Raw genomic sequence first — 13,610 nt, forward strand, 5'->3', positions numbered from 1 at the left:
TTTTGTATCATGTCGCTTTAAGGCCCGCCTCCCGAGTAGCCCAGTCTGATGATTGGTCAGCACACCCACTCTGTTGCAATTGGGCGAACGCTTGCACACGTGTCAGCAAATTCACACCTCGAGAAGTTGAAAACATTGCGGGTAGCCGGGAGGCGGGACTTCTGCACTTCAGCACCGCCCACTGCACAGTCTGACGTCACACTGTTACGGAAGTAAAGTTTGAGCGTAAACGAGCTGTTCCAGGTACTTATTGAGGGGCGTTCTCGGTGGGCGCAAAAACTCCCCCTGGCTCGTACTTAGATAGTTCTAGCTTAGCAGACGTAAAACATGTATCCATACGTCACATAACAGTCTGAAGCAAAGGGAAAAGTCTAAAAAGCTTTTTACTTTAAGAATCCTATGCGTTTCTTTTCACGCTCATTGTTTGTAACCCCGTCTGTTTTTAACCCTCCATCCGTTCCCTCTCATCTGTCGCTCTCATTATCCCCCCCTCGATCCAGACCCGGTGGATCGATTGCCGATGCTGCTGATCGCCAACCTCCACGACATCCGCTGCACCTCGCTGAGCGGCGCCACCTCACGCCTGCCCTCCATCACCACCAAGCAGACCATGGCCATGGACTTTGTCTATGCCCAGGAGACGGTGTGCTGGATCGACGTGGGCGACACGGCCGCCACCACGCAGCTCAAGTGCGCCAGCATCCCTGACCTCAAGGTCGGGGATGAGGTCCGCACCATCAACATCTCCCTGAGCCTGCACCGTGAGTACATCGTCCCCGTTTACATGTGCGGGGGAACAAGAGACGAGCTGGCTCGGTCCCCAAACCTAACCACAGTGTTTCTGCGTTTGAAAACGATCCGTTTTCCTTTGATGCGTTTCAGGAATATCTCCGTAAAGACGGACTCGTTGCGAAAACACATCGAGCTGTAGAAACGCTGTAGTACATATCCAAGGCCACTGTGTGGCGCTGGTTCTCCACAAAAAAAAAAAAGTGGAGTTCATCAAACCTGCGTGCATCATGCCTGTGCGCTGTATACAAACATACAGTCGAGGAGGAGAAAGCAGTTGTTAAACCTTTTAGATTGAGCAGAAATACTTTTTTATGTACGGTTAGTAATTCAATTTAACAAGGGGCTGTATTTAAAGCTACAAAAATAATAAAACTCTAACGTCCCCAGCTGGTGGTGGGGGAGATGACGTCATCGTTTGCATTTCAGGCGTCCACACGAGTCCTAACACGAAACCGCATAGGTCAGTTTTATTTGAATCCACCCTCAGAGGTGGTTTCAGTAAAGTGTGTTTTCGGGCACCGAATCCGCCGTACCCGTCTGGACGGTCGGCCCAAACGCACAAGACTTGTGCGGTTTCACCAAGAAATCGGCTCGGTGTGGATGGGGCCTTACACCCCTTGCCCACTGTACACGTCCGTCGACGGATCTCATTGACTTTGCATGGGGCGCTCCCGAAATGCATTGTGGGTCCGTCCGTCAAGTCGGCTCCGTCTCTTGCGTCCAAAAGTTGAGAAAAGTTTAACTTTTCAGGCAGCGACGGATCCGTCACCCAATCAGATCGCGTTATGCAAATATACGCAAGTACACTGACCAATGAAATCGCCTTTGTTACACAACCCGGGAAATCACAAAAAGCCCCCATCCGTCGACGGACGTGTACAGTGGACAAGAGGCGTTAGTCGCTCACGTTGTTTGTTGGCTGGGGTCGTGGGATTTGAATCTATTACAAAAGACAACGCCCATGGTGCAATGATTGCTAAAGAGTGTGATTCACTCCCCCACAATGGTGTGATTTCAACACCGGAGTTCCGTTCCATTGGAAGAACGGCAGCTTCAGAATTAAACTGAATGAACTTTGATTTTGCAAGGGCAAGTGATGGTAAGACCTTCTGGCCTTTTCTGTACCAGGAACCGGCTCGCACAGGCATGAGGAGCGGCAGGTCAAAGGGTGACCCTAATGTCATCCTTCAAAGTGTTCTGCTTTAATGTAAGCGGGGGCCTGTCATAATACCCAATCTCTGGCAGTGATATGATCCATATGCCGTTGCCAGCTACCTCTGGGCCAGTGGATTACACCTCCTCCATGACAGGCAAACAGCAGCAATGGTGCAGCTTGATTTACAGCAGGCGGGTCACAGCACATGTACGGAAATGCATTCTCTACCTAAGGCAGTTGTGATGAATATCCCTGCTCTACCCAGCGGATGAATAATGAATTCAAAGTGCAAAACATGCACGTTCGATCTTAGTTTCCCGGTATTACACAAGGTCAATAATGTGTTCAAGGATTTGTACAATGTGTGTATGTGTGTTTGTCGCCGTTTGCCAATTTGCATCCTGATAAAGCTGATAAATGACGAAGGGTGAAATGTCTGCTTGTGGAGCTAATGGATAGCCGCAGGCATTGCAGTAACTGAGAGACACTCATCACTTGGAAAACAAACACATGCACACACACACAGGATTTATCACTGCTTCCGTGTGGGTCATGGGTTGTGTTGGCCCCCAGGAAGAGTTATTACTCGTCCTAAAAAAAGGGACACAAATGCAGACAAAGCACAAAGGTGTCTGCCTGTCGGTTGGTGTGTGTCATTATCTATTTTATTTTGTGTATTAGGCAGAGCTGTGTGTGTGTGTGTGTGTGTCTAGGGAAGCTGTGTGTGTGCACACGCGTTGGTTCCCTTGAGAATTTGCTCCAGGCGTGAAACGGCAGACACGCAAAAAGGCTGGGTGTGGAGGCTCTGAGGCTGGGTGTGGAGGCTCTGAGGCTGGGTGTGGAGGCTCTGAGGCTGGGTGTGGAGGCTCTGAGGCTGGGTGTGGAGGCTCTGAGGCTGGGTGTGGAGGCTGGGTGTGGAGGCTCTGAGGCTGGGTGTGGAGGCATCACAAGTGGTCATCAAGTGATGTATCACCCCTTCATATTGAAGTGGTGTATCACCCCTCCACACTGTATCACCCCTTCATATTGAAGTGGTGTATCACCCCTCCACACTGTATCACCCCTTCATATTGAAGTGGTGTATCACCCCTTCATTCCCCACGCCCGGCCTCACCAGGCCTCCACACTGTCAGTGTTTACTGTAGAGCAATCAGCCTCTCACTGACCTTTGACATGACCACTGCAGTATAGGGAGTGGACCAACTCTAGGCTCAAGGTGTGTGTGTGTGTGTGTGTGTGTGTGTGTGTGTGTGTGTGTGTGTGTGTGTGTGTGTGTGTGTGTGTGTGTGTGTGTGTGTGTGTGTGTGTGTGTGTGTGTGTGTGTGTGTGTGTCCAGTGGTCATGCAGTGGTATTTATATTCTTCAGCTGGGTTATGTCAGCATGAGCAGATGCGTGCAGTCTCTGTTCTTCTCCATTCCGGTCACTTCCTAGAGGAAGCCAAAACACGGTGACCTCATGTATGGCTGATGTTGTAACTCATCTTAATCAGACTTAGGACTAAGAGCGAAAACTCTGTTGTTCTAAGTGGAGGGAAGACGGATCCAGTAAACGGCTTCCAATTGTCAAACCTGTCCAGAGGCCACGGGGACATGGAGGGGTCCACTGGGATGGGCAGGCAGGTCGTACTGTGGCTTGGGACTGTGGTTTGATAACTTGCTGTTTATCAAGTGTGTGGCGATCTGTACAGGCGTGTCTGTTGGTTTTGGTGTATCCCTGTGTGTGTGGCTGATAACAGGGACAAGAAATAGCCAACCAGAAATAGTTGGCTTGACATCTGAGTTCTGTCAGCCGTCTCTCAGGGGACCCCTCACCACTGTACGCCTCTGTGTGTGACGGGCAGGTTGAGGGTTAAGGTTGATTTATGGGTTCTGAGCAGACGAGTTCCAGATGTGACGCACACGCGTGTGAAGAGGAAAGGACTGAAGAACATCCAGCTCCTCACCGTCTAACCACCATCTCCTGTTCTCTGTTCTCCTGTTCTCTGTTCTCCTACCTGTTCTCTGTTCTCCTACCTGTTCTCTGTTCTCTGTTCTCCTACCTGTTCTCTGTTCTCCTACCTGTTCTTCTCCTCTTACTAACCTGGCCCTCCCTGGTCATTGCCAGTTGGGTCTTCTTTCTTAATCTGCCATAGAAGTCAGAGTCTCTGGTCTTGCGGTTCAGACGAGCCAATCGGCCCTGGTTGTGCCCTTTTTATCTTTAGGGTTAGGGTGAGGGGCTCGGTATGTTAAGGGGGTCGGTATGTTAAGGGAGTCCTCAGGGTTAGGGGGTCAGTAGGGTTTGGGGGGCGGTGGGGTGAGGGGGTCCTCAGGGTTAGGGGGTCAGTAGGGTTTGGGGGTCGGTGGGGTGAGGGGGTCCTCAGGGTTAGGGTATCGGTGTGGTTGGGGTCAGGGCCACTGCTGGCGTGTTATATGCTTATGATCAGCTGGGATGTTGTAGTACATTAAGCCTAAAATATCACGTCCTAAAGTTAGCATCAGTGAAACATTAAAGGGGCCATACAGAGAGGCACACAGTATATATGTTACAGGGCAACTGGAACTGGAAACTAGTTTAAAAGGTTAATGGGTTGAAAGTATTTACACAAATAAGTGTGTCACTTGTTTTGGAGTGTGTGTGTGTATATGTGTGTGTGTGTGTGCCGGGCCGTGAACGTAAATGTTTCTAGAAAGAGAGAGCAGTGTGTGGTATTCAGGGCAGGAAGTGGCAGCAGGGGCTCCACACTCAGAGGGGTAGGGGGAGATAGAAGAGGAAAATGGGCGGAGCTCATGCAGATTTCCAAGCAACATTTTCCGCTACCACAGCTGGGGCTGAGGCAGCAGAGGACATTGATAAAAAAAAAAAGCAGGGGGCTTGTTTGGTAGTGGTGGGGGAGGAGTGAATTTCTGGTAAGTCAGGCCCCCCCATCACCACCACCACCACAGAGCGCCCTGGTTGTTCCTCAATGTCCTCGCTGCTTCACCCCCACCTGGAACGCGTTAGAGAGTGCTTCCAGTCTCGCACTACAACAACAACACAACGCTGTTCCTCCAGCAGTGGGCTGCGCGCACTACAACAACAACACAACGCTGTTCCTCCAGCAGTGGGCTGCGCGCACTACAACAACAACACAACGCTGTTCCTCCAGCAGTGGGCTGCGCGCACTACAACAACAACACAACGCTGTTCCTCCAGCAGTGGGCTGCGCGCACTACAACAACAACACAACGCTGTTCCTCCAGCAGTGGGCTGCGCGCACTACAACAACAACACAACGCTGTTCCTCCAGCAGTGGGCTGTGCCCCCTTATCTGGTGTTAGAGAATTTGACTTAGCCGTTTGGTGAAGTGCTGGTTTGACCTTTGCCCTGTTTTGTTTATTTTGGGGACTATGTGTGTTATCGTGGTTCTAGATTTTCTATTGTATGGTATCGTAGTTTTACAGTTTACTTTGTGTGTTATCATAGTTATAGAGTCTCTATTGTCTCTTGTGTGCTCTGTAAGGGATAATGCAGCGGCTAATTTGTTCATCAACTTGTCAGGGTTTATTTTGCGATAATGATTGGCGCGCTGTACAATATCTAGGTTGTAATGCGCTACTTACTAAATAAATCAATAATTTGACTGAAAAGTTTAAACATCTATTGCGTGGATTTGAAAGTTATTACATTGTTCTGCCAATGAATAATAGTGTTGTATACTACAGATGGAAACCACGCCATGTATGTTATTTAGTTGTTGAGCTTATATCATGTGTTGTTATGGCTCTAGACTCTAGTTTCTATTGTATGTTAGAATAGTTCTGGTCTAGAGATCTTTTTATTTACAGTGTCATTTAGAGGAACAAGCCCCCCTGAGTTCTGTTTTTGTTTTCTTGCGAATGGTATCTTTCGTGGAATTACCCCAAACTATGAGTGGAATACAGCTGACCGCACGCATGCACGCACGCACGCACGCACGCATGCACGCTCACAGCTGATACATGTCTTATTCTAATGCTGCAACGTGTTTGTATCCAGGGTACATTGGGTCCAGATGCTTTGTTCTGCTACTTACTGTGAGTCCAGCTCCAAACAACATGGTTGCCATGGTTGCCCTCCAACCCAGAGGCTTTTCTTTGTAAACGTTTAAAAAAAATCCTGCAGACCCAAGTTGCATCTAACACTATCAGGCCATGCTAATGGCCCATGTTAGCATGTTGATGGGCCAGGCTAACATAGCAGTGTTTCCCATACATAGACCAATGTGTGGCGCGGTGCCACAGATTCAACAACGAGCGCCACAAATTGATTCCGCCAGCCCGTAATCCAACACAACAATCCCGTCCGCCCGCAATCCAACACAACAATCCCGTCCGCCCGCAACCCAACAATTCCACCCGCGGACCCTGTTATAATGTAAGCATTATAAGATTCTACAGAGTCTCACTCCGGCCAAAAACCAAAAGTTGCCAACCCTGCAGGGGGGCACCACACATTGCTACCTGTTCTGTGGGAAACACTGCATAGGCCAGGCTAATTGACTACGTTGGCATGTTGATAGGCCAGGCTAACATAGGCCAGGCTAATTGACTACGTTAGCATGTTGATAGGCCAGGCTAACATAGGCCAGGCTAATTGACTACGTTAGCATGTTGATAGGCCAGGCTAACATAGGCCAGGCTAATTGACTACGTTAGCATGTTGATAGGCCAGGCTAACATAGGCCAGGCTAATTGACTACGTTAGCATGTTGATAGGCCACGCTAACATGCCAGGCTTACTTGCTTGCTGAGGACGGTAGCTGTGGACCATAAAACGTGTTACTGCAGCTATATCAGGTAGCCCTCATTGGGCGTTATTATTGATGTCATTCAAGTGGGAAGGTTTTATTCTCCTTGCTCCTACATGGGTAGCGGAAACAAACAGAGCAGTGGTGAGATCTGGGCCACAGATGAGATTCATAGGTATGGTGGGGACCGGACACAAGTGACCTCATCTCTCAGGCCTCAATGAATCTGTTGAAGCTGAAGGATCTGTTGGGGCTTAGAGATCTGTTGTGTGAGAAGGGATCTGTTGTCTGAGAAGGGATCTGTTGTGTGGGAAGGAATCTGTTGTCTGAGAAGGGATCTGTTGTCTGAGAAGGGATCTGTTGTCTGAGAAGGGATCTGTTGTCTGAGTTGGTTGCGTCTGGGAGGGGAGTCGGCCAAACAACTAAATACAACAAAGCCAGCATGTTTTTTTCCCTGGTGGAACGGCACTAACCCTACAGCTGATGTAACTGTCAGAAACATTTCCATGGATGCTTGTTGCCCTATGAAACATCACCATTAGTAAGACGATGACGATAAACCAGAAAACTCATCTATTCAACGTCTTCTAAGTCGCAGTGCGGTTTAACATATGAAACACTCATTGGTTAAGCATAGGCAGCTGTGGAGGAAATGGCATAAACAAGTTCCGGCACAATGTTGCCCCCCACCCCCTCCCACTGAGCCAAACACAAAGCAACGGTACGGGGACCTTATCCAACTATAAAATGGTCGCCTTTTTTCATATGTGCCACGAAGCTTCAAACTAGAATACATTGGAGTTTGGGTTGCAGTGTGCTGGTATGTCCAATTAAAATCCAACCCAGTGACTAAATATTAAATTATTATTAGGCTAAAGATGACGTATATTAACTTGGTATGGTTAAAATCCTGCAGGGTAACTAAAAAATGTAATATTACATTATTATCATATTAAATGTTCCATCAAGTCACGTGTTGTGGTTAAAATCCAGCAAGGTGACTCAATATTAAATATATGAATGTGTTATGGGATATTTTGGCCAGGGCTGCCATTAACGCTTTTCTTTGAGATTAGTATATGTACACTGTCTTAAAAAAAGCTGTGCATCTTTATAGCTCATCTGTTCAAAGTGACCTTGGTACAGTATATATCTAGGTCTCTCACCCTCTCCATCTCCCTCTCTACAGTGTCTTTAATACTATATTATGATCCTATTTATAATGCTGACATCCTGTCTCTGGTCTCCCTCAGATGTGGAGCAGATGGCCATCGACTGGCTGACCGGAAACTTTTACTTTGTGGACGACGTGGACGACCGGGTGTTTGTGTGCAACAAGAACGGCCAGACATGTGTGACCCTGCTGGACCAGGAGCTGTACAACCCCAAGGGCATTGCCCTGGACCCCGCCATGGGGTAAGCTCTCCAACCGCACTTGACCTCTTGAAGTGCTGTCTCGGGGCGATTCTGTTCTTCTTCTGCTAAATCCTCCGGGAAGGAAGTCGTGTCTGGGACTTGGCTGACTAAGCGGCGCGCTGGAACGTTCCTCCAGAGCCATACGCACATCATCTGCTCCTTGCTCATCACTGTTCCTTTTTGTACCGGTTCCACTTCTCTTTTTATTTTATTTTATTTTAAAAAAGAAATTGAGACACATTTACATAAAAGACATACAAGTACACAAGGGTAGTAAGGAGAAACAAAACAAAAACAAAACAAAAAAAAAAGATGTGGGAAGAGCTGAGGAAGTTGAGGAACCAGGCCCGCAACAACTCACGCACGTCCATCTACCCCCCCCCCCCGATCCACTTCTCTCTTTACTCTCAATCCAAACTGACACAGGATGTTTCTCAATAAGTTCATTCGGTTACTTCTGAGAACCTATTTTATTTCCTCTTAATTTAGTGACCTCACTAAAGCATCCTGCTGACACTAACAGCTGTGGCTTCTTCTCTTCGGCTCCAGGAAAGTCTTCTTCACCGACTATGGCTCCACGCCGCGGGTGGAGCGCTGCGACATGGACGGGCAGAACCGCACCAAGCTGGTGGACAGCAAGATCGTGTTCCCCCACGGCATCACGCTGGACCTGGTCAACCGGCTGGTGTACTGGGCCGACGCCTACCTGGACTACATCGAGGTGGTGGACTACGAGGGCAAGAACCGCCACACCATCATCCAGGGCCTCCTGGTGAGGCTCGAGACGGAGAGCGAGGACCACACACTCGCACGCACACACCCCAAACCCAACCCTTACCCTAACGCACACACCCCAGACCCAACCCTTACCCTAACACACACACACCCCAAACCCAACCCTTACCCTAACACACACACCCCAAACCCAACCCGTAGCCTAACACACACACCCCAAACCCAACGCTTACCCTAACGCACACACCCCAAACCCAACCCTTACCCTAACACACACACCCCAAACCCAACCCTTACCCTAACGCACCCACCCCAAACCCAACCCTTACCCTAACGCACACACCCCAAACCCAACCCTTACCCTAACACACACCCCAAACCCAACCCTTACCCTAACACACACACCCCAAACCCAACCCTTACCCTAACACACACACCCCAAACCCAACCCTTACCCTAACACACACCCCAAACCCAACCCTTACCCTAACACACACCCCAAACCCAACCCTTACCCTAACGCACCCACCCCAAACCCAACCCTTACCCTAACGCACACACCCCAAACCCAACCCTTACCCTAACGCACACACCCCAAACCCAACCCTTACCCTAACACACACACCCCAAACCCAACCCGTAGCCTAACACACACACCCCAAACCCAACCCTTACCCTAACGCACACACCCCAAACCCAACCCGTAGCCTAACCCACACACCCCAAACCCAACGCTTACCCTAAACCATTTAGGGGATTTTGACACTTTTATCCAAAGCGACTTACAACCATTCATTCATTGATTCACACATCGACGACAGAGTCAACCACGCAGGGTGACAGCCAGCTCGTCTGGAGTAGTCAGGGTGAGGCGTCTTGCTCAGGGACACCTCGACACTCGGAGGAGGAGCTAGGAGGAGCTGGGGATCAGCAACCTTCCGGTTACCAGCCAACCCGCTCTACCTCCATCAGCTACTGTCGCCCCACCCAACCCTTACCCTAACCCTTATCCTATCCCGAACCCGGAAGCACACAGGCGATGCTTGCATTGCCTTGTAAAGCGTTACTGCTGCTCTCCTCAGGGGGTGATTCCAGTGTATTTTACTGCCTTGATTGATTGCTATTACTTAAGGAGTGTGTTATGTTCCAGGCTAATGGTTCTATATATACCAAACTGGAGCCTGGGCCAACCTGCTCACTGACTAATGATCTTAATGACATCAGAGCTGCAGTGGGGCGGCGGGGGATATAATATCAACCCTGGCCATGCATCACAAAGAAAACCACTACAGTAAAACCTAATGGTTTCACAACTGTTCCATAATGGTTTCAGAGAGGTTAGTCCCAGGCTGTTTCGGGGCATGCACACACAGGCACAAAAAAAACTGTCTTCACCTTCAGTTGGTTGCTGGTCCAATCCCCAGTTACTATCAGACAAAAAGTGTCCATGGGAGGCCCCGGTGACGTACTGGGTAGAGCTCGTACCATTAAGGCTCAGTCCTTACCACAGCGATCGGGGTTAGATTCCTGCCCGTGGTCCTTTGCTGCATATCCTCCCCTCTATCACCCATAACTTCCAGTCTTTCTCAATCTATCATATAGCATAAAAAAGTGTTCACGAGCAAGGCAAATTATGACATTGGTACCGTGGTCCTTGTGTGTTCCCCAGATCGAGCACCTGTACGGGCTGACGGTGTTTGAGAACTACCTGTACGCCACCAACTCGGACGAAGGCAACCTCAACCCCAAGACCAGTGTGATCCGCGTCAACCGCTTCAACAGCTCCGACTTCCAGGTGGTGACGCGAGTGGACCGCGGTGCAGCGCTGCACGTCTACCACCAGAGGCGCCAGCCTCCAGGTACCAAACCACTCACTGGCACAGTCAGTATGCATGGATACTATGCATTCATATTCTGATAAAAGTCTGAAACTGACTTTTTACGTTCCCGCCCTAGAGGTTTTATTATAAAGAACATGTGTAATACTCTTGCTACTCTTGTCTAGTCAGTGGAATAAATAACGATTTGTGCTCTCTATTTCACCGACGAATGATGACATGGATAACAAAGTATTGTGACATTTGATGTAGTTAATTTCACCTTATTATTCATGATTCAAAAGGTACAATGTTACTTTTTGCTCCCCCTGCCCCCACAGTGCGCAGCCACGCCTGTGCCCTGGACCAGTTTGGGAAGGCAGGCGGCTGCTCGGACATCTGCCTGCTGGGGAACAGCCACAAGACCCGGACGTGCCGCTGTCGCTCCGGCTTCAGCCTGGGCAGTGACGGCAAGTCCTGCAAGAGTGAGTATCTACCAGAGTACACATGAACGTATTTCACAAAGGACGAGCCCCTCGCTGTCATTGCAGGAAGGGCAATGACTGTCGTCGCACATGGACTGCATCAATTACGGACTCGTTTATTTCACTACTAATCACCGTGTTAGCCCGGCCGTTTAGTCCACTAGATTGGAATATTGCAACCCTTTCATCGATATTTATTCAGTTCAAAAAGGTGTGATAAAACGGAGTCGACCTCTTCTGAAACTCGTCTCTGTAAATGATTCCAGTAAGTAGTTCATTCAAAAGGGAAAGTGCTAAAGCGTGACCCTCCTGTCTGTCCTCGGCTCGTCAGAGCCCGACCACGAGCTGTTCCTGGTGTACGGTAAGGGCCGGCCGGGCATCATCCGAGGCATGGACATGAACGCCAAGGTGCCTGACGAGTACATGATCCCCATCGAGAACCTGATGAACCCCCGCGCTCTGGACTACCACGCCGCCAGCGAGTTCATCTACTTCGCCGACGCCACCAGCTACATCATCGGGCGGCAGAAGATAGACGGGACGGAGAGGGACACCATCCTGAAGGAAGGCAAGTCCACAATGATTTGTTCCACAGAGGTTAATAACATTTTAAAGTAAATAAACAGAGCACACCAAACAGATATTATTTGATGTGCTATTGTTTTTTTGTTTTTTCTTATAATTATTCATTTTCCAGGGTTTTTGGAATGCAATGCATTATAAGCTATTTCTGTGCAACACAATAAGATGAGTAGTAGTTTGATATGCAACACAGACTGCATTACTAACACAGTCTCGCTTCAAGATAGACAAACGGGTCAACATTTTCCAAACAAACAGTTTGGTAATGGGAAATATGAGATTTATGTAAGTTTATGATGCGTTAATGCTGTTTTTCTGCAGAAAAAACGTGAACCATAGTAGTCATGCAGTGATCCACTGTCTATTGTCCATATGGATGAAACATTGCTCCGCTCTGATTGGTTCAACCGCCTTCAGATCTAATCGTATGAGAACTTGTGTGCTTTGTGCTGCAGGCATCCACACAGTGGAGGGCATCGCGGTGGACTGGATCGGAGGGAACCTCTACTGGACCGACGACGGGCCCAAGAAGACCATCAGCGTGGCCAGGCTGGAGAAGGCCTCGCAGACCCGCAAGACCCTCATCGAGGGCAAGATGACCCACCCTCGAGCCATTGTGGTGGACCCCCAGCATGGGTGAGACATCAGGGTGCTGGCCAGTAGGCCTCAGCGTCTGGGCCATGTAACAAATAGCCTGCATCGTCTCCCGTGACCTTTTTAAAGCAATGTCTCATTTATCTAGACAAGCCCTTTGGATCAGCTGGATTCACACAGCACATAAACTAGCGGCTGTGCCAGATACGATAGGTCATGTTGTCGTGATTCATGTCGTAGTGGCTCCATCTAGGAGGCTCTATTATTACTCTTGTGTAACAGGCCTGCAGAATATGATGTATGTTTAATGAAAGACTCACTTAAAAAACAGTGATGATGTCCGTACACATTTCTGTGGCTCTATGATTTTATTCTCTAATATTATTATACGTTTAGTATTTTTAAAGCAATTTCATTGGTACAATTTGAGTTCATCTTCAATAAATGTAGTTAATTGTTGCCTGGTGCCTGGAGAAAGAAAACATTGACCTGCTAGCTTGATTTGGCTAATAATATATGGACTAATATTATTAAAAAGAACCTCAGTTTGTTTTCATTTAAATTCACCCAGAGCCCCTCAGCCTTCTACACGCTTGAGTGACGTACAGAAACACGGTGTCTGACATGAGCCTTTGCTGCCCCAGGTGGATGTACTGGACCGACTGGGAGGAGGACCCCACGGTGAGCAACAGGGGCAAGATCAAGAAGGCCTGGATGGACGGCTCCAACCACCAGGTGTTCCTGACCAGCAAGACGGTGCTGTGGCCCAACGGGCTGAGCCTGGACATCCCTCAGGGCATCCTGTACTGGGTGGACGCCTACTACGACCGCATCGAGATGGTGTACCTCAACAGCAGCGCGCGTAAGGTTGGTTGTTCGGGAGAATGCTTGCTTTTTAGTAGATGAAGAGCACACTGTTTCAGCCGGATTTGGAGCACGACGAGATTTAGAAAATAATAAGTGTTTTGGGTTGAGAGTTGTAGGAACGAGGTTAGTTATGGTTACGACCCGGGCCAACTTTGTGCTACTTTTCTAGTACTGTCGTTGTGAATGAGCGTTATAATGAGCAATGTATATTATAAGCACCAAACAGGTGTGCACCAGACACGGTCATTAAATAAATCGCTGCTCAGACAGAACTTCACCCTCCACACACACCGGGCCGTTCTACTATTTGTCTAAGAAGACTTACGTGTCTTAGACCTCAAAACAAAGAACACCTCCTAGCAGAGTGAAACGTTCACATCGTGTTTTTTTTACCGTCAATACTTATTTCAATAAGCGCGAT

The 13,610-nt window shown here is 48.7% G+C and overlaps 1 protein-coding gene across 1 annotated transcript in view; it reads left to right on the forward strand.

Annotated features, from left to right (window-relative positions):
- LOC311359891 (low-density lipoprotein receptor-related protein 1-like) overlaps nucleotides 1–13,610 on the forward strand; it is a 96,006-nt gene that overhangs the window by 29,234 nt on the left and 53,162 nt on the right. The window contains exons 6-13 of the mRNA XM_084479918.1: nucleotides 501–761; nucleotides 7,947–8,109; nucleotides 8,659–8,881; nucleotides 10,514–10,703; nucleotides 11,003–11,146; nucleotides 11,478–11,714; nucleotides 12,184–12,364; nucleotides 12,967–13,189. Coding sequence (XP_084336044.1) covers nucleotides 501–761; nucleotides 7,947–8,109; nucleotides 8,659–8,881; nucleotides 10,514–10,703; nucleotides 11,003–11,146; nucleotides 11,478–11,714; nucleotides 12,184–12,364; nucleotides 12,967–13,189 — 1,622 coding nt within the window. The remainder of the gene's footprint in view (nucleotides 1–500; nucleotides 762–7,946; nucleotides 8,110–8,658; nucleotides 8,882–10,513; nucleotides 10,704–11,002; nucleotides 11,147–11,477; nucleotides 11,715–12,183; nucleotides 12,365–12,966; nucleotides 13,190–13,610) is intronic.

The sequence above is a fragment of the Micromesistius poutassou genome (assembly GCF_964030765.1).
Source record: "Micromesistius poutassou genome assembly, chromosome: 15".
In the NCBI taxonomy this organism is placed as follows: domain Eukaryota; kingdom Metazoa; phylum Chordata; class Actinopteri; order Gadiformes; family Gadidae; genus Micromesistius; species Micromesistius poutassou.